The sequence below is a fragment of the Camponotus floridanus genome, unplaced genomic scaffold (assembly GCF_003227725.1).
Source record: "Camponotus floridanus strain SB8 unplaced genomic scaffold, Cflo_v7.5 scaffold4, whole genome shotgun sequence".
NCBI classification, from domain to species: Eukaryota; Metazoa; Arthropoda; class Insecta; order Hymenoptera; family Formicidae; genus Camponotus; species Camponotus floridanus.
Window position 1 is genome coordinate 482,382 of NW_020229547.1, and position 19,278 is coordinate 501,659.

Consider the following 19,278-nt stretch of genomic DNA (forward strand, 5'->3'; position numbering starts at 1 on the left):
AAATATTTTATCTGATTACACGTGCAAATATAAGCACAATATATTTCGATCTCTTTACATTCTCTTAATTACTATACATAGCTGTATTAGCATAACCTTTAAAAAATCACGCAAAGGTGTTTGAAATATAATACGCATATATATATTTTTATATATTTTTTTATATATTTTTGATATTTATATATATATTTTTTATACATTTTTTCAAAATTTATATTTATATTTATTATATATATATTTTTAAAGTTAAGCTTATTCATTTATTTCGTTCCTCTTCAAGTTTAATATTCCCGATTGATGTAAAACTAAGCAAGCTTGAGAAGTAGAAAGAGAATATCTGGTATACAGAAATCAGATGAAATATTTTCATCTTCTCACGTTGAATAAATCTCGCGCTAGGTATTGTCATCGTGACGACGCGGTCAAATCATAGAGCGATATCGAAATCGCACGAAAATATCGATTCCTTTGCGGACGTTCCTGAAACGTTGCAAGAGTGCATGCGGCCGTACTAACGTTCGGCTTGCGCGTATTTGCATTTCAGAGCCACGAGCCAGCCAAGTTGATATTCGTGATCAGCAATCTACTCATTCTCGCGTGCATTCCATGTCGTATCGCCGGAAATCGGCACGCGGAGGATGCGATATTGGTGTTCGCCGTCCCGGGCTCCTGGTTTCTTCTCATGTTTTTCGCCGGGTAAGTAATAATACAAAAAACGCGCAGAGAGGAAGAGACTAGTGAGGAGAGGGGGGGAGAGGGCGGAAGTGTCACTGCGAAATTAAAGTGCTTGCAATTTACTGGTGTGACCAGGTCCCACTCGTTACATCTCTGTCACTACGTTTGTTTTACGCATCATTTTAGGGTCTGACAACCACCACGTGTAATCCGGCGATGTATGTGTTTACAGCCACCTGTACATACCGCTTTGCCAATTTACCGGACTAAATGCCGAATAGATTTTTTCTTCTGTAATGCGACAGATGTATACTTTAATGTACTTCCCACTCGCGCGTAGATATAATTTAATATATTTTTATCTCGCAGAATTTTACATATGTAGCGTAGAAAATAATCGTGATTGGTTATTTTTATAATCCGTTAAAAAGGGATACCGGTTAAATATGGTAGATTAACGAGGGAGGAAAACATAATAGAGTATCGAGGGCAGAGTTGAAAAAAAAGTACTTCTATTTTTATAAAATGATGCATTTTCTCTCTCTATACACGTTATTTTAACGAAATGTTTGATATTATTAGCATGTGTTAAACGTGCCATAATCCGATTTGTGGAAATGTTTTGTTTTATGAAAAAAATTTGTACAATTTTTAGTGCCTGATAAAAAATTTTATTATTTTATTGTCTCATTATACTGTAATTATTTTCTTTGAAACACATTAACACACTTTGTATTGTCATTATAACTTGACATCAATTTCTTTTTACGTTTCACGTGAATATCTCACCGCAAATCACCATAACTCATTACAGAAAATCATTCTGCAAATGAAATTTCCCGTTATGACGGAAAAGAACTTTCACGAGTCAGTCGTGAATTCCCTTCCTTCGTTTGTTACAACGAACGACGTTTGCGAACAACGCGCTTCTCACAAGCGTTTTACTTAACGACACTTTGACGAATGTCGACGTACCTCCTGTCGGACGTACTTCCGCGAAAAATGGGACAAATCGTTTATTGAGAGGCGAGGACGTGCACTCGCATTGTACTTATACGTTCCTAATACGTGATATCAAAGCTACGTGATCGACATTGAAAGTGGCACGGTTGGATTGCAGCTGCTCCTTTCGACAAACTTCTCGGTTTGTTCCACCGCAATCCGTCCGCACACGTAAACATCACAGAGATGTCATATTTCGATAGATACGTGAGATTCCAGATGAATGTCAACCGCATCTATCGTTCATATTTTTCTAGAAATCGCATAATGATTGTTGTAACGATATCTATCTCTTTTGATATTATCAAATTTTTTTTAGGAATTATAAGTTATACTTTATTTCATATTGCTTTTTTTTTATAAGTAAAAATATTAATTACTGATAATCTTTAACTTTTTATTGATTACCATTATATATTATTATTTTATATATTATTCTTATATATTATTTTTTATATATTTTTTATCGTAAAATATTTATATATGTATATTTAAAGAAATATAGAAATTTAAAAATTTCTACGATCTTCTATTCTCAAAATGAAAGAAAACTAAACGCATAAAGAATCAATAATCAAGCAGAAAGCATTATGTTGCCCTCTTTCCGGTGTCCTCCAGCTGTGCCTAGATATAACGTGCCTGAGAGCTGGCTATAAGGTATACAGAGAAGTTCACGGAACTTGTGCAGGCGCAAAGAGTGTATATTGAATTTAAACAGACGTAAAATGGAGGCCCGTCGTAAATGGTACATCGTAAAGCACTTAGGCCGTAACTTTAGAGGCGGTTGTAGTAGACTCCCGTTAAATTTTGTGCGAAATTAATCTAAGGCGTGACTGTGGCTTATTGCCAAGCGAACGACAGCCATGATGAAGGACAAGAAACATGGTGGCACCGAGTGCGCGGGAACCTTTGAGGAATTACTGCGTATACTTAAACGAAGTGACGACTAGGTTCTAAAGAGGACCGTAATTATGGACGTAATGATGGACAGTAATTATGCGCGGGAAGATGTCATGGTTCTTATGCACTGCTTTCAATAAATAAAATATATTATACTCTACTTTTTATATACGCACACAGAAATCTGACAGTCGACTCTTTGTCCCTTAAACTCTGCAGATTTATAATTATATTGAGAATTACAACATTAAAAATGAAATTATAATATACTTTCTGACAATGTTACTCATTATTCACTTTCATCACTTTTTTTAATGTATTTTAAGTATCAAATTAAAATTTAGTTTTTTTGGAAATCATGTATTTATATATCTTTAAAAGTTTTGCTATTAAATCAAATTCTTTATGTATGAATATTAAATGTGGCAATTGATTGGAAAATCAAAATCATGCATGTATCTAATATTATATAAATGTTATTCATATGTACAATACCAGCCAAAAATATATCACCTTTTTTTGAGAATAACTTAATTCAAAGTGTATATATTTATAATGAATTTTTCTTGAGTTGTTGTTTTCATTATTGAATGAAAAGTTTATTGTTCAATAACTTATATATACTTATATACTTAATATTAAACATATTTGACTAGATAAAAATATGCCCTTTGAATTAAGTTATCCTCCAGAAACATAAAGATGATATATTTTTGACCAGTATAAGTACAATGTGATAATCCAAGATGTGCGCTCTTTAGATGAGAGAGATGGAATACACAATACTTTCTCAGTAATATTTTAAATTGACTATTGAATTTAAATTGATTTTTGTGAAGATATTTTTTTATTATTATTGTTGATTATAACAATAATCGCGAATATCTTGGTTTTAATCCATCATTGGAAGATGGATGCGATGGCTCATCTGGTATTAATCCGATATAATTACTCGTGCAGTTACACGAAGGAAAAAAAAGAGAGGAAGAAAATATACGACGCGCCGCTTTCTGGAACTTTGATGAAAGTATATCGAGGAAGACTTGCATAGCGGAAACTTGTTTGCCGAGCGGAAGTCGACGTCCCTATTGATTTTCCCGGGACAACATATACACGATACCCGGAACACAACGTTGTTATATCCCTCATCCAAGTTGCATCGCTTATACCGTTCTCGCTATAAACCCTGGGCGAGTTATACCAGAGGCTCCATAGTGTCTTTTCTATCGCGGCTGTACCCTCCCTTGAACTTACTCCGTGAAAAAGACCGAAGATTTATGGGCGTCGGTAACCCTTGACAAGATAAGGTCACCCATCGATTAGCGGAAGAGGGTAGAACCGACCGACGACGACATCGTCGTCGGAGTTAATGGAGACTCGATCGATGCTCTCTTTTCCGCCGTTATTCGTCGATCACGCTGTTGGTGAGTCGTTCGTACATTCGTTCGTTCGTTCGTTCATTTTCGCGGAGCCACGCGAGTCTCTTCAATCTTAATCCCGGACGAATGATAAATCTAAAAAATTTGTCGGCCCGTCGACGGGCGCGGATACGGTGCCGGGATTAAAAAGCTTTTGTTTTCCGTTGCCGTTCTCCCGTGCCGATGGTGACGGCATCGATTTTAATCGCTCGTCGTGCGATTCCGATCCGCAGTTCCGGCTCGCGCCCCCATTGTACTCGCATATGATACGTCGGATGCCGCGAATCTCGGATTACATATCGTTTTGATTTTATCAATGCGTGTTTTCATTTTGTTTATTGTTAGCTGTAATAGTATGCAATAGTAAATACGCACTCTTTAAATACGCAGTCTTTAAAATGTAAAAAAAAATGACAGATGAAGAAAAGAGGATTCAGTGTAATATTTGGCAAAAAATATCATTCCTTTTAGCCGCAATTAAAGTATTTATGAAAAAAATTGTATTTTTTAAATAAATATGCATAATCATTAATAATTAATAATTATAAATATAATATGAAAATTCTGTTGATATTAGACATTGATTATGTGTTAAAAAGTAGATTTGTCTATATAAATTACTTCAATGTCGACGAGATATAATACGTTAATATTTTATTCGAAGTCTGCTTTATATTAGTAATCGCGATTCCAACTTTGCGATAACAAAAGTGTCGTAACTTACTTATGCTAGAGTATTATAAAGTTAACGCAATCAGTAATACGCTAACTTAAAATGAAATTTCTTCGTACTGAGCATAGCGATATTGATAAAAAAATGACTTTTAAACATTTTAAACGCTCTACATATTATTATAATGAATTTACTTCCTTTTTTAAATTTAGTCATGTCATTTTTATTATAAGTCATTATCGAAATTCATTTATGCGCATTTAAAATATGAGAATAATTTTAATTATTCGCGCGTTATAATATAAAGATATTTTTACAGTTTTTGATAATTAAAAATCACAAATTAATGATCATAATTTTTTTCCTATTCTATATGATTTATTTAAAATTTGATAGAGATAAGAAGAATATTTAACCAATGTTATCGATTATTTTAATCAATAATGTATTTAACTTTGTCTGCTAGGTTGAGTTATTAACATTTAATTATTTTACTAAGTTATAAATTTGAGCTGCGTGTAAGAAGAGTGGTTTACATATGCACGCCGAATAGCTGCACAAGCACTTTTCGCGTGCCTGACCTATTCGTGTTATCGTAGCTACTGGAAACGCGATAACATGCGATACACTGAACTCCGATATCAAGTGTTCAAAGCCATGCACTTTTTAACTTGTTAACCGAACATTTCGTTATCAAAAGCCATTTCTGTAAGTGTAATTTAATACTGGTAAATGCAAATAATAAATTTTATAGAAACATACTATACCATTTCACAAGAAATATGCAATGATACAAACTCGGAGATGTATTATTATTAATAAATTATTATTATTGACGTATAAAATTACGAAGAAATTGAAAGAATATATTTATCGGAATTAAACAAAATTAATTATTTGTACCGCAAAGGAGATATCTTTGATGATTGACGCGGACGAACTAAAAAGCACATTATTTTGGCGGATTAGAGAGATGTAATCATAATGCGTTCCGTATATACATATGCATCATATGGACAAATGTTTTACGACGGATTTTGTATGCATAATATTACATGTATTTGTGTCATGCGAATGAAATCAATATTGATGACGTTAATAGATTGATTTACTCCGGATTTTGATGTGTGAATACTGCTGAATGAAATGCAACATCTCATTCACACACGCAATAATGATAATTTTGTTGGTATCTAATATATGAACTACATAATTAAATGCAAGGTAAATTAGAATATACGTGTATATATATATAACAAAATAAAACTCAATATTTTTATCTTGATTATTTTTTTGAACATTAATTTCTTTCTAAAAAGTGCTTTTAAATGGATTATTTATTTTTATAATTTTTAAAAGATTTATATTTTTATTTAGTGTATATATCATGTGTGATTTCTCTTATTCTTTTTTTTCTAGAGCAATTCGATTGACCGGTCCATTCGTCACGATGGTATACAGCATGATAACCGGTGATATGCTGACTTTCGGTATAATCTATACAATCATGCTCTTCGGATTTTCGCAGTCGTTTTATTTTCTCTACAAGGGATTCCCAGGCGTGAAATCATCTCTTTATCATTCTTATGTTTCGACCTGGATGGCATTGTTTCAGATAACCCTCGGCGATTATAACGTAACGTAATAATATTGTAAGCTATGCAAGCTTTGCCATAGATTACTGCTTTATTGACATATCACTTTTTACCGCGAACCCTTATCTTGCACGCATGCACGCATATGTACACTTTCTCGTTCATTTCCCTTCTTTTTACAACCTCTGTGCACTCTTGTATACGATATAATATTTGCCTAATGTGTCAATATTTGCAAAAATAAGATATTTATTGTCTATTTCTAATATTGTCTAATAAAGTTATTCATCGTCTATTACTCATCGTTCTTATGATTCAAATAAATTGCATGGAGCATTACGTAACATTAATTTAATTGTTCTACGTCAGATTAAATGTCACGTGCGTATATTTATATCATTCCAAATATTTTTCCAGTCAATGGCGTGTCAGGCTATGCCGCCATGAATCTTGAATTTCAATCACGAACAATTCCACGTCGCACAAAATACACTACAATATGGTTTCCTGACGAAATTAAAGATTTAGCACGCTGGTCGCGCGCACTCGCACAAATGGACAACGGACGTGTAAAATACCACCTGTCCAGTAAAAATCATTGCTCGGTTTTGCAGTTCGTATAACGATTACCTCGTTGCACTGAATTAAAAAGAGAATGATACAAGAGTAAAGAGGGGAAGGGGGACACAAAGTACGAAGAATACGAGTTTCCGTTTGAAAATTCTATGTCGCGGTGGGCACGCAACATTGAACATTATGTGGCCGCTTATTTATTAGCATATATACTTATAATTGTCTGGCAATATTCACGCGCGACGATTTGTTGTTGCGTTGTATTTATCCTATTATACTTATATCCGTGTGTATTGCAGTATGCGGAATTGAATAACACGATCTATCCCAACTTGAGCAAAACCGTCTTCGCGATTTTTATGGTGCTTGTGCCCATTCTGCTACTTAACATGTTGATTGCCATGATGGGTAATACGTACGCACATGTTATCGAGCAAAGCGAGAAAGAATTCGTTAAGCAGGTTTGTATTAAAATAATTCACAATTTTTAAAAATTTAGTATCTATGAAGATATTTATGTTCCGGATTATTTTCTTAAATGTTAGATAATTTCGAAACAATTTTCCAATACGATGCAAATTTCCGAATATAATACCATCAAAAGCATTATCGATATTAAATATTAAATTCGAAGGAAATTCATGCTGTATCGGATCAATTTATGAAAATAATAATGTAGAATAAAAATTGTGAAATATTTGCGAATTTTATTGTTAGCTACTTCATGCTTAATAATAATCTTGAGCCGCATAACTATGATATGAATATAAATATAAATATGAATATAAATATGAATATACACATAGATCACATAAATAAATCTTGCATTCGTCTGTTCAATTAAATACATATCATTTTTTTTACATCAAGTGGGCAAAAATAGTGGTGTCTCTGGAACGTGCCGTATCGCAAAAAGACGCTCATAATTATCTGCAAGAATACAGCATCAAGCTAGGACCCGGCGACGATCCAAACAATCCTGCTTCGGAGCAAAGAGGCGTGCTCGTTATTAAAAGTAAATCGAAAACCAAAGCGAAGCAGCGTAAGGGCGCCGTAGCTAATTGGAAGGTGATTTATTTACTTATATTTATTCTTCTTTTTTTCGTACATATGCACGCCGGCGATGCGTATACAAGATTTATTTCACACCCGTGCATCAAGCGTCAGAATTTATTTATCGGCATCCCATTCAACTGATATAGGTTCTGGTATCGACTCTCGTAAAATGCACGCATCGAATTTTGCTACGATGTAATAAATTTTGTCACAATAGAATAACTACGCGAAATATTTACCCCAAGATAGGTTAAAAATTAATAGATTTAATAATTCACCAAATGAAAACTGTCATTATTTGAATATCGCTAATGTTGTATGTGAAGTATTAATTAATCGTCGTTCATGTGTAATGATTGTTAAAATTACTTTTCAAGTGTCCATTTCTATCTATAAAAACAACATGACAAATCGTTTTAATTTTATCTCTTCGCTTTATATATCGTACTTTTGCAGCGAGTCGGAAAAGTTACGATAAACGAACTGAGAAAACGAGGGATGACTGGGGAGGAGCTTCGACATATAATGTGGGGTCGTGAGTCCTTCTCTACTCCTGTACGAGTCAGGTAATGATACTTTCATTGCATCTCATCATATCTTATTTCTTTTTAGAGAGTTATCCATATTTCATAATATTATCTTTTTATTTTTTTGAAAATATATATGTTGTTTTATTATTTCGTTTCTTATATATCTCAATTTTGCTAAAATTATTAATTATAACGTACATTTTTATTATTATAATTATACAAATTATATATATTTATTTATGTTATATTATTACTGATAAAAATTTAAAATAATATGTTTTTTCTTGATCCTTTGATTTTTTTTCATTATAGTATGTTTTTTACTTTTCATATAATAATTATTTATTCATTACTTATTAATTATTTAATTATTAATTCCACGATAAGAATGAAAATTTATTTTAATTACTGATTGATGTTGTGTCCCGACCGTTCGCAACCTGCAGCGTATAGATTTATGATTGCCCTTGCGCTGGATGAGTCACTATGTCAGAGAAACAGTGTTCAGACGATACTTTTTATCACCTCGTAATTCCGTCGAGCATGTCATGTGCAATCCGGACATAGCTAACGTCGCCAGCGTTTAGAAACATCGGAGTCCTTCATGGATTGGCTCTGTGCTTCTACGTAATAACGCGGCGCGAACGTGACCGTATCTCGATTCTATTACATATTTATGAAGCTCGATGCGCATGATGCGTTACATAATTCTTATGTAGCAGGATGTAAGATGAATAGATCGTATATCTATTCAATAACAAAGAATTAGTTCTTCGAAACATCGATCATTGTATACTCTATGAAAACATCTTAGCTGGCAAATTAAATTGCGATTTCGAACATCTCATGTTTATTTAATTAATTATAAGTCAATAAAATTGGATTATGTTTTCAAAAACTATAATGGTTATTATAATATTAATTTTAATATATATATATATATATATATATTTATTAAAATTAATATTATAATAAGTATTATAGTATAATGTATACATAAGTATTATAGTGATTTTTTGATAATAAGTCTTGAATAAATACGTGACAATCAATTTTCATGATATATCAATCCGTTCATGGAACATTGTGGCTGCGCAATAATTTCACGTGTATTATAGTCCCAATGCTGGCCAACCGCAAGTGTCGGCAGTTACTGCAGGTTTTGGTGATGCACTAACCGCAGCTTTGGACGTAATGGCCTTTGCACATGACTTTGACTTATCCGCGGCGACAGAAGGCATACCCACCAATATCGATGCGAAACAAACAAAAACGACACAATCGAAAGCCATTCCCAACGATCAGATGAAAACGACCCAGAATAATCCAGAAACAGTGACGAATGTCCAACCACATAAACAGCCTATTGGGGAGCCAACTAAATTGTTAGGTCTTACGGATTTAATCGATAATTCCATTGGTCCCGTGAAGGATGTGGAAGCGATGAATTTAAAAAATACGAACCGTAAGTATGGACAAAATTTTTTGTTGATTTTACTTCTGCAAATATTCTGATAATAAGAATAAATTATAAGTATATTTAAAATTCATAATTTTTATGAGTTTGTGTATGTAATTAAATAATAAATATTAAATATATAGAAACAAAAGCGCTCGAAGCATCTATGGAGTTCGAAGATCCATTTTTGGAACTAGCCATCGCTTCTGAGACTACGACAAATTACGAAATCTTACTACAAATAGCGAAGTCTGCTCTAGCTGCCAGTGAAGCTTCGGTGAAAACTGCAATTGATCCACAAATTCTCGCACATTTTGCTATGATTCCTCCGCCGATCACTGAGAAATTCATCGTTAAGAAGCAATACTTTATGGAATCTAGTGATAACGATGTCGGTGGTAAGTAAGAAATTAATTTTTATTATTAAAATTCAAAAATGACTTATATAATTCTCTCAAGTTTTCAATTTTTTAGATATTTATTAATTGTATTTTAGGTTATTTACATTTTAAATAATTTATATATTTTTGGAAATGCTATTTTGTCTATAATTATTAATAATAATTTTATAGTAATTGTTTTATAAATTTCATGATAATTTTTAATTATAAGTTTTATATAGTTGAAGTTTGAAATATGCTTGGAGTAAAAATTTGGAGTTAAAATTCTATTATGAAGTATCTATAGAAATGGCTGTATAAACTATAATGGGAACAGAAATTCTTTGCCTAAAATAATAATATTATATATGATTTTAAAATAAAGTATACAAATTCAGATAAAAAGACATTCTTATCTCTACATAAAAAACTATAAAATTACAATAAAAATTAAGTATTGAATAAAATTTGATTTTATATTCATAGAGAAATAATATCTTAATTAAGATTAATCTTAATCTTATCATTAAATTATATTTATGTATTTTTATTTTGTTATCTTCTTACTTTAGATTTCGCATAAAGATATTTGTTCTTACGTTAATAATCTTATATAACATATATTCATTATATATTACGTATATTCATTATAATTTTGTTTGCAGCATAAAGAAAAATAAAACTGAATTTTCAATTTCTGATTAACTCAATCTACTCAATAATAGTAATTATTATTTACACATATTCAATTAATTTTAGATAAATATAGTCTCGAGTTATTATATAATTATAGATAAATATAGTCTCGAGTTATTATATAATTATACAATTTATAAATTAAGATAAAATCCTTTAATATTTTTATATGAAATGTAAAAAGTCTGAATTTTTAGGAATTCATTTAAGCGTACGCGAATATTTCATCTAAATGGAACTTTTTAAAACTCTGAGGCTTAGTAAATTATTTCTTTTTTATCTAGGAAATCTTAAAGAGTGTTATGTATATATTTGCTCTGTATGTGTCATGTATATATTTGCTCTTTTTAATACGAATTACAGGAAAACTTCTTTCTTTCTCTTTTTCTTTCAGGAATTTTTAATCACTATATTATACATGCACGAATGTGAATTTTAAATAATTTTATATGCTTGTATACTTTTATCATTTCTTTAGAAAAGTTATTTAATGTGTTGGAAATATTAGTATGTTAATTGTTTCCTTCATATTATTCTGTATATTTATATACTGATAATTGCTGAAAAAACTTGATTTTTTTGCAATGATTTGTTTTATACAATTATATTTTATATATCTGATATACCTGATCAAATTTATCATTATTGCTGATATATTTGAGATAAACGAGTAATTAATTTTATGAGTAACAAATAATAAGCTAAGTAAGTTATAAATTGCTTACCTTATGGTTGTTTCGCTGTTGTCTGATCTTCCTTAAAGCTTCCCCTCTCTTGCTTATCCTCTGTTACTCCTTCATGGCACTTACACTCACTCGCGAAAACACATTAATTACGATCGCGCCCGCACTAATCAGCACAAGACGACGATTGCGCAGCACTTTATATTCCTGACATTAATCGCATGTGTCGCGTATTTTATTTATTATCACGACGAAGAAACAACGTAGAAATTGTGTTTCCACAAAATTACGCTTCACGAAGCTTGGCATTTGAAAATTGCACGGCCAGCTTGATATAACTGCAACAATTTTATTAAATAGTAATATACGCTCTTGTTTTAAGAAAATTATATTTCTATATTAAAATGTAAATGTAAGGAAATATACATATACATATATATATATATATATATATATATATATATATATATATATTTCTACATGAAGCCAAAATTTACATATAACATTCTGTATGACAAATATGTACACCATTCATGCCGGTGCGTGTACAAATAGTTTTGCTATACGATTGATACACACGCACACGCACACACACACACACACACATAAATTATACATTTATTTACTTTATTATTGCATCGTCTATAAATCAAATGTCCTTTGATTCCGAATCGACACATTATATGCTTGTTGTTAGGATATTTTATTAATGACTGATTTATTAATATATATACATATATAAATAATAAATTTTTAATGACACGATAATATCATCTTGATATCATATGACAATATGTGAGTTGAGTTAATTCGTTCCGCGAGTATAACAAAGGACGAATGTCACAGTATGTATACAATATTTAGCTTTTATTTTTCACAGTGTATAACGCGCTATTATTTACATTTCATAGTTTTTCTATCATTCGGACGACGAGAGTCGAGCAAATAAGCAGCGGTATGAGTTACTCAATATTTCATCCAGGTATTTTAACATTCGTCGTATTTTTCCTTTATTTAGCAAGATACATTCGAAAATATATTTAAAGAAGTATTATAAAAATTTTTACATATTTATACCTTTTCAACATTCAAACATTTAATGAAATAATTAGCATATCAAAATTTCACAAATCAAACAATTCGTAAAAATTCTATCCTCTATTACTTCAAAACTTACTTTAAATAAATCTATTGCAAATAGAATAAGCAATTTATTATGATGTATTATTAATTATAATTAATAATGTATGTTTAATTTAATTATATTATTTAATAATAATTTAATATTTGTTATTCATGAGATTAATTACATGACAAGAGATGCTCGTGTATCATCATTTATTCTTCATAATACGATAAAGTATCGGATGATGTTAAGTACGATATTTAGATAACAATTACAGATTAACGTCCCTTCGTAATTAATTAACTCTCGCGATTGACGATTCGTAAGTATACCTGTAAGCATATTATACAGTTATTTATCTCTTTCAAAGCATATCTTCCTCGCGATTTATTAACTTGAAATAAATATCGAAGTAATAAGGAACAGAAATTATAAATTAAAATTTGAATGCGGAATTTATTGATAATAATATAATTACTTCCCAAAATATATTTAAATTCGAATGTATCTCGCATTTTTCGTTGATTTAGAAGCATTTTGATAATTACTTTTGAATTGTATAAAAATTATATAAAATTGTTCAATAATACACAAATCGCAAGATCGAGCGAACAAAGTAATTAAAAATAATATATCAATAGTTTATTAATGATTAATTTGAAATTTAAAGACGATATTTCACATAGGTACATATATCTAGTGTAATATGTAGTGTAATGTGTTAAATATTTCGCTGTTACAACAAATATTGTTTACTATGCGGTATTTGGCCTTCGTTTCTCAGTGTATAATGCGCTATTGTTTACATTTCGCGGCTTTGTTTACATTCGGGCAGCGATACTCGGGTGAGTAGGAGGCGGCACAAGTCGCTTCGTATTTCATCGCATTATTCCTCTATTTTCTAACGATTCCCGTCTTAATTAGCTTATTAATTCAACTCGTGTCATATCATACGTGAGGAATAAAGTTATCGTTATCAAAATTTATCAATTATTAACGAAACATTCTAAGAACAAAATGTACTCTAACTCCGTATCCAGTCACGTTTAATTATATACATGCGCGGTACTAAAAATACATAATGTTTTTAATTAATTTAAAATTTATCAATCAGATAACAAAACTTTTTTTGACGTCTTTTATATGTACGTACATCGATTATTGGTTAAAATGCGTACGTGATTTATTTTATCGAAATTTATCGTATGAGCAGTCAATAAAGCGAGAATATTTTCGTTTTGCATTCTACGAACATTTATCTTTAATTCATAAACTCGTATATTGTGCATTTCTATTTTAATACAAGATCGTTTTAGTCGTTTTAAAACAAGAGCATATATTTGTTAACAATAAAATGTTGCGAGCAGCGGGTTAATCTGGCTACGCAAATTTTGAGTGTCGAGCACAGATCGTAGTTTTTATACGCGTTGTTCTCTTGTCACGATATAATAAATAAAATACGCGTCTCGTGTAATTAATGTGTCGGAAGTGCCGTACAATGTGTCGCGCGATCTGTGTTCTACGAGCATGATCGTAATTAAAAGTGTTCTCGCGAGTGAGTGTCATGAAGAAACAGTAAAAGAGCAGCTAGAAAAGAAAGTAAAACGCAGGGAAACATCGAGCCACAATGGAGCAATCGCGGGGTAAGCATATAATTTATTTAATTCATTATTTCTTCCTCGTGAAATTAAGTATTTGTTTATCTCGAAATAATAATCTATTTGACACTATTATGAAATATAATATATATAAAATATTTTAAATTTTATTTTAAAATATACTTTAAATATATATATATATATATATATATATATATATATATTTATATATATATATATTTATATATATATATATATATATATATTTATATTTATAATACAATTAAAATATTAGTAAATGTTATATATATACCTTGTGTAAAATAAGAAAAATTAAAAAAGAATCGAAAGTCTTCTGATGATTGTCATGTACAAATATATAGAAAAACGTGAGCAAAATGATTAGACGTTAATATTTTAATTAAAATAATCTTTCTAAAAGATAGTAAAAAATATACACCAATTATAAAATTTCCAAAACTATTATCGTATGATTGAAAATTTCTGATAGTCATCTTTATGTTTTATATCCTATGAGGCAAGTACTGTCAATTTAAGATCTTTTAAGATAGAAAAAAATATGATTTAGCAACAATGAAAATCTGAAAAGAGTGCGTTTAATTCGAAATTCTTATTCATGTGTAAATTTACACGATTGAAGATTTCTCATCGTTACTCCAACGTTTTATATAAAAAAAATGTTGATATCGTGGCACTCTTTAAGATTTCTCACGATAAAAGGAAGAATATATTACCATGAATTAAGTTTCAAAAGAGTTTCATTTAACCTGAAATTCTTACTCATGCATGCTTATGCTATAATTTCTGGCGTCCGTCTTTGCGTTTTGAGTTAAGTAATGCAAATACTATATAATACTAGAACGCTAGGATAGAGAAAAAAATAATTTGCTAAGAATCAAATATCAAAGAACTTTATTTAACCGAAATAGTGCTGAATATATTTTGAAATGTTTGTGATCATTCCCCTCTTTCACTTTATGAAAAAATATTTGTTAATATTTGTTATAAAAAATTTTACTTTGCATTTATAAAAAAACGAGAATTTATTTTTAATTAAATATATATTTAATAAATAATATTGCAATAAAATCATATTAATGAAAAATTAAAAATACAGTTTCAATTTTCTTTTATGTAAATATAAAATTTAAATTATAAATTATATAATACAAAATAAAAGAGAACATAATAACAAAATGTATTTATACAAAATTAAGAGTAAGAGAATAATAGAGGAATATAGATAAATACATTTTGAAATAAATTTTAATTGTAAATCAAATCTCCTTTTGATAAATGCATAATAAAGTTTAGCGTTTTTTACTAAAATTTTAATATAGTTTCAGTATTTCTATTACTGTAGCACATAATTCCTAATATCTTTGTATTTTTATGTAAAAACCTCTTTATAGTAATAAGTTTTAAATTTTCGATCCAAGAATGTGAAAAACTTCAATGAACTTATGTACATCTGTAAATCTTGTATTAACCAAAAGAAATTATGTCCATTGTTTACAGGGGATAATTTATTAGGCACTGAAGCTCGTCTTCGAAGGATAAAATCTGCGAATAACAGGTTCATAACTACATCAAAACGGCCACATCGTGATGATGATGGCGACAGTTCTTCGTCCACTATATCAATTGAACGAAATCAACGATATCGACCATTATTCAACGATCCGGAAGAAAGATCGATAAATCATGTCGAAACTGAAGGTCAAAAAACTCCCATGGAAACAATTAAATCGGAAATCCAGCAGAATGGTAGCATTCCACTCAAGCCACCCGATAAAATTCAAAAGCGTCGACCGAAAACAGCCAAGAACAGGTAACAATCTTTTATTCATGGTCGATAATAAATTACAATATTTTCTAATACTTTCGTGATATATATAAATTATAATGAAATTAAATACGAATCGAATATTTTTATAGAATTTTTAGAATATTTTTTGCGAGAAAAATTTAAATGAGGATCAGAAAAAGACATAAAAAGCTTCATATATTCTATTTTACATTTCAATTTTTCAAAGCTAACATGAGAAATACTTTTTTATCTAATTAAACATAAATAAAAATAAAAGATGCGATTTTAAAAATATTTGAGAACTTATAAACGATTTCATTTATTTTCAATAAGCAGTGAATAAATTTATAGCCTTTTTATCAATTAGATAGATTTTATATAATTAAAGCTGAAAGTCACGATATTTATTGAATCGATATTTATATCGATAATGTAATATACAAAAGTCGATAGTAAAAGAGAGAGAAAGAGAGAAAAATCTATATCTTTTAAATAAATAACGATCAGCACGTTGCATTAACTGATATGATTTTAATAAAATTTTAATTAAATTCTGTCTAATAATCATCTCATCGCATTGGCGTTATACAGGATAAAACTATCATGTACATATTGCAGATTTTACTTTAACAAAGATTTCCTTGCATTTATAGTTTCAGTAAAAAAATATATTATGCTACTCAATTAAAGTAAATAAATTATATATATAAATAGATTTTTCATTTAAAGTTTATTACATATCCATTGAATTAATTAATACACATATAATTACAAATATACATATATAATATTCAAAATTTGAAAGAGAAAAAATGGAATAAGATACGATAATTGATGTCATTTAATGTTTTTTGCTAAAAAAAAATGTAGATTAAAGAAATATATAGCTTAAAAAATATCTGTAGTAAAACACCTTAGAGCTTGATATCAGCGACCGATTGATTGTATTCCAAATTAGTCGGCATCTCTTTTTAACGCATGCATAGAGTATCACCTAAGGAAATAGAGGAGCCGAGGAGAAGGGAATCGATTGAGCAGAATAAGGCGGCCTCACCACCGACGTCGTCCTCGGATCCGCTCGAGCCATGGAGCACGCGTGGCATTACCGACATGAACACAATATTGGCTTGGAGGGATAACGCACCGGATAGTCCTTAATATGACTTTATGATATTTTGCGCTGCACTGATTACGACGCCGATGTGACCGGCATCGGATCGTACACATGGATGATCGTGCGTAAGGAAGCTTCAAGCTCGAACTTATTTCAAAAATTGCGTAAGTTCAGTTCTAAAAGCTTAAAACTAATATGCGTGATTTTGGTTTAGTAACCCAGAAGTTACACTCTGAATATATAAACAATCATTAGTCGAAGATATGCAAATAACACTTTATAAATAATTATAAGAATGCATTAGAATTAAAATTAAAAAATTAATCAGCAATAACTTCTCACGTACATAAGAGACTGGCTCACTATTTTTCCAAAGGAAATTTTGAAACACAATTTAATGTTACATAAATTAGTTTTTTCGCCGATACCGCATGATGCTTAATATAAAAAAGAGCTTAAGAAGAAAAGATCTTTTACAAGCGAAATAAACAGTTTGTAATACATACGATCGATTTGCATATACGGCAGTATTATATGTTAAGTACTGCTAATATAATTTACTTAATCTTGCTCGCGCATCGCGTCTCTTATTGTGGCCGACATGCCATTAAGTGACAGGCTTCCGTATGATAATTATTAAAGCAAACACACACACACACACATGCCAGGGACCAAGCAATGTTAACTTACCGTTACGTAATTTCTATAGGGATTGCACGATGAGAGATTTTCATATCCATGTGTGCATATCTATTAAATGAGCCGCTAAGGAATTTCTCAAAGATACAGACAATTCTGTGTAGCGCAGGCAATGTATCTTTTCGTCTGCTTTAGAAGATATTTCCAACTTTGAAGGAGATTCCAGATTTTAGATCTCTTACACGATTCGCCAATTATGCAATTAAAACATTCGGCAAGTTATAAGCTGCAATATTGTGCGACAATAGTCATATTCTCGCTGATAATAATTATTAACTGGTTTCTTACTTATCCGATTCTTGTGCATAATTAACATTTTAGATATTATAATTATCGAAGATTAAACGCATTGCCAAAAGCAAAAATATCTTGAAATTGAAAATTAAACACATTCGCTAAAGGCAAAAATATCTGCAAATCTGTTGAAATCATTGTGTATATACTTGTGCATACGGATACTATTTGTGTACATGAAACATATTATATATGAAATAAACTATTTTCAAGTGCGCATTATTAATTTGAAATTCTTCAGATTAATTTTAATTTCTTTCGCGTGTTTCATTGCCCATATGCTGCTTTTCGTTTTAATCAAAATGTTTGACATGCCATTACTCGGAAATGTAAATTGCGTTACTGACAAAACAATCAACCCTTGTAAAATCGAGTTGTCGCATATGCATACCGTTTTACGTTAAAACGTTAAGTAAATTTACAATGTCGTTAAACGCGTCATGTAGTCTACGCTCCCAAAATTTGCCCTTTTTGTGTTGCATACAACTTTCACATGTGTGAAAGAGTATTATAGAAATATTTTATATTTATTTATATATATTTAATTGTTGAGAAAAGAAGAATTTTTAGGAAAACTACGGATAGACAGTAGTTCAATTGATTAAAATGTTCGAGAGAAGAGCGTTTGATTGAAAATCCGATTCACTCTCGCAAGTATAGTTCGCTATAGCTACCATACATTAATTTCGTCGACAATCTCTACCTATTGTCGCGATATAGAGATACGGCAAGAGAAGAGATGGCGAAATGTTAGGCAGTCTCGCCGCGACGGAACTTGCGGAGTTCTTATCTCCCATGCGTATTGAAACAGTAATGATATGAGAGGCGGCTTCGGCTCTCGCGAAATGAAAACACGCGCAGCACACGACACGGCAGAAGCAACGAAGTTGCCGAACAAGCACGTTTACACGTTATAACATCTCCCACGGGGGGAACGATCGAACAAACAAATTTCAACCCGCTATGCCAAAATTAC

General features: G+C 30.6%; 1 protein-coding gene across 5 annotated transcripts in view; it reads left to right on the top strand.

Annotated features, from left to right (window-relative positions):
* The window catches only part of LOC105257199, a 33,554-nt gene that overhangs the window by 12,547 nt on the left and 1,729 nt on the right, over positions 1-19,278 (top strand). The window contains exons 5-14 of one of the 5 annotated variants that reach the window (XR_003123219.1): positions 545-696; positions 6,088-6,304; positions 7,136-7,297; positions 7,707-7,904; positions 8,349-8,458; positions 9,541-9,887; positions 10,025-10,279; positions 15,904-16,216; positions 17,182-17,473; positions 18,019-18,530. Coding sequence is in view for 3 of the 5 variants with exons in the window: in XM_011267662.3 (XP_011265964.1) it covers positions 545-696; positions 6,088-6,304; positions 7,136-7,297; positions 7,707-7,904; positions 8,349-8,458; positions 9,541-9,887; positions 10,025-10,279; positions 15,904-16,216; positions 17,182-17,353 (1,926 nt within the window). In the remaining 2 variants the exon portion in view is untranslated. Of the gene's footprint in view, positions 1-544; positions 697-6,087; positions 6,305-7,135; positions 7,298-7,706; positions 7,905-8,348; positions 8,459-9,540; positions 9,888-10,024; positions 10,280-15,903; positions 16,217-17,181; positions 17,813-18,018; positions 18,531-19,278 lie in introns of those variants that run through there. The other 4 variants (XR_003123220.1, XM_011267662.3, XM_025411560.1 and 1 more) reach the window with 4 other exon arrangements.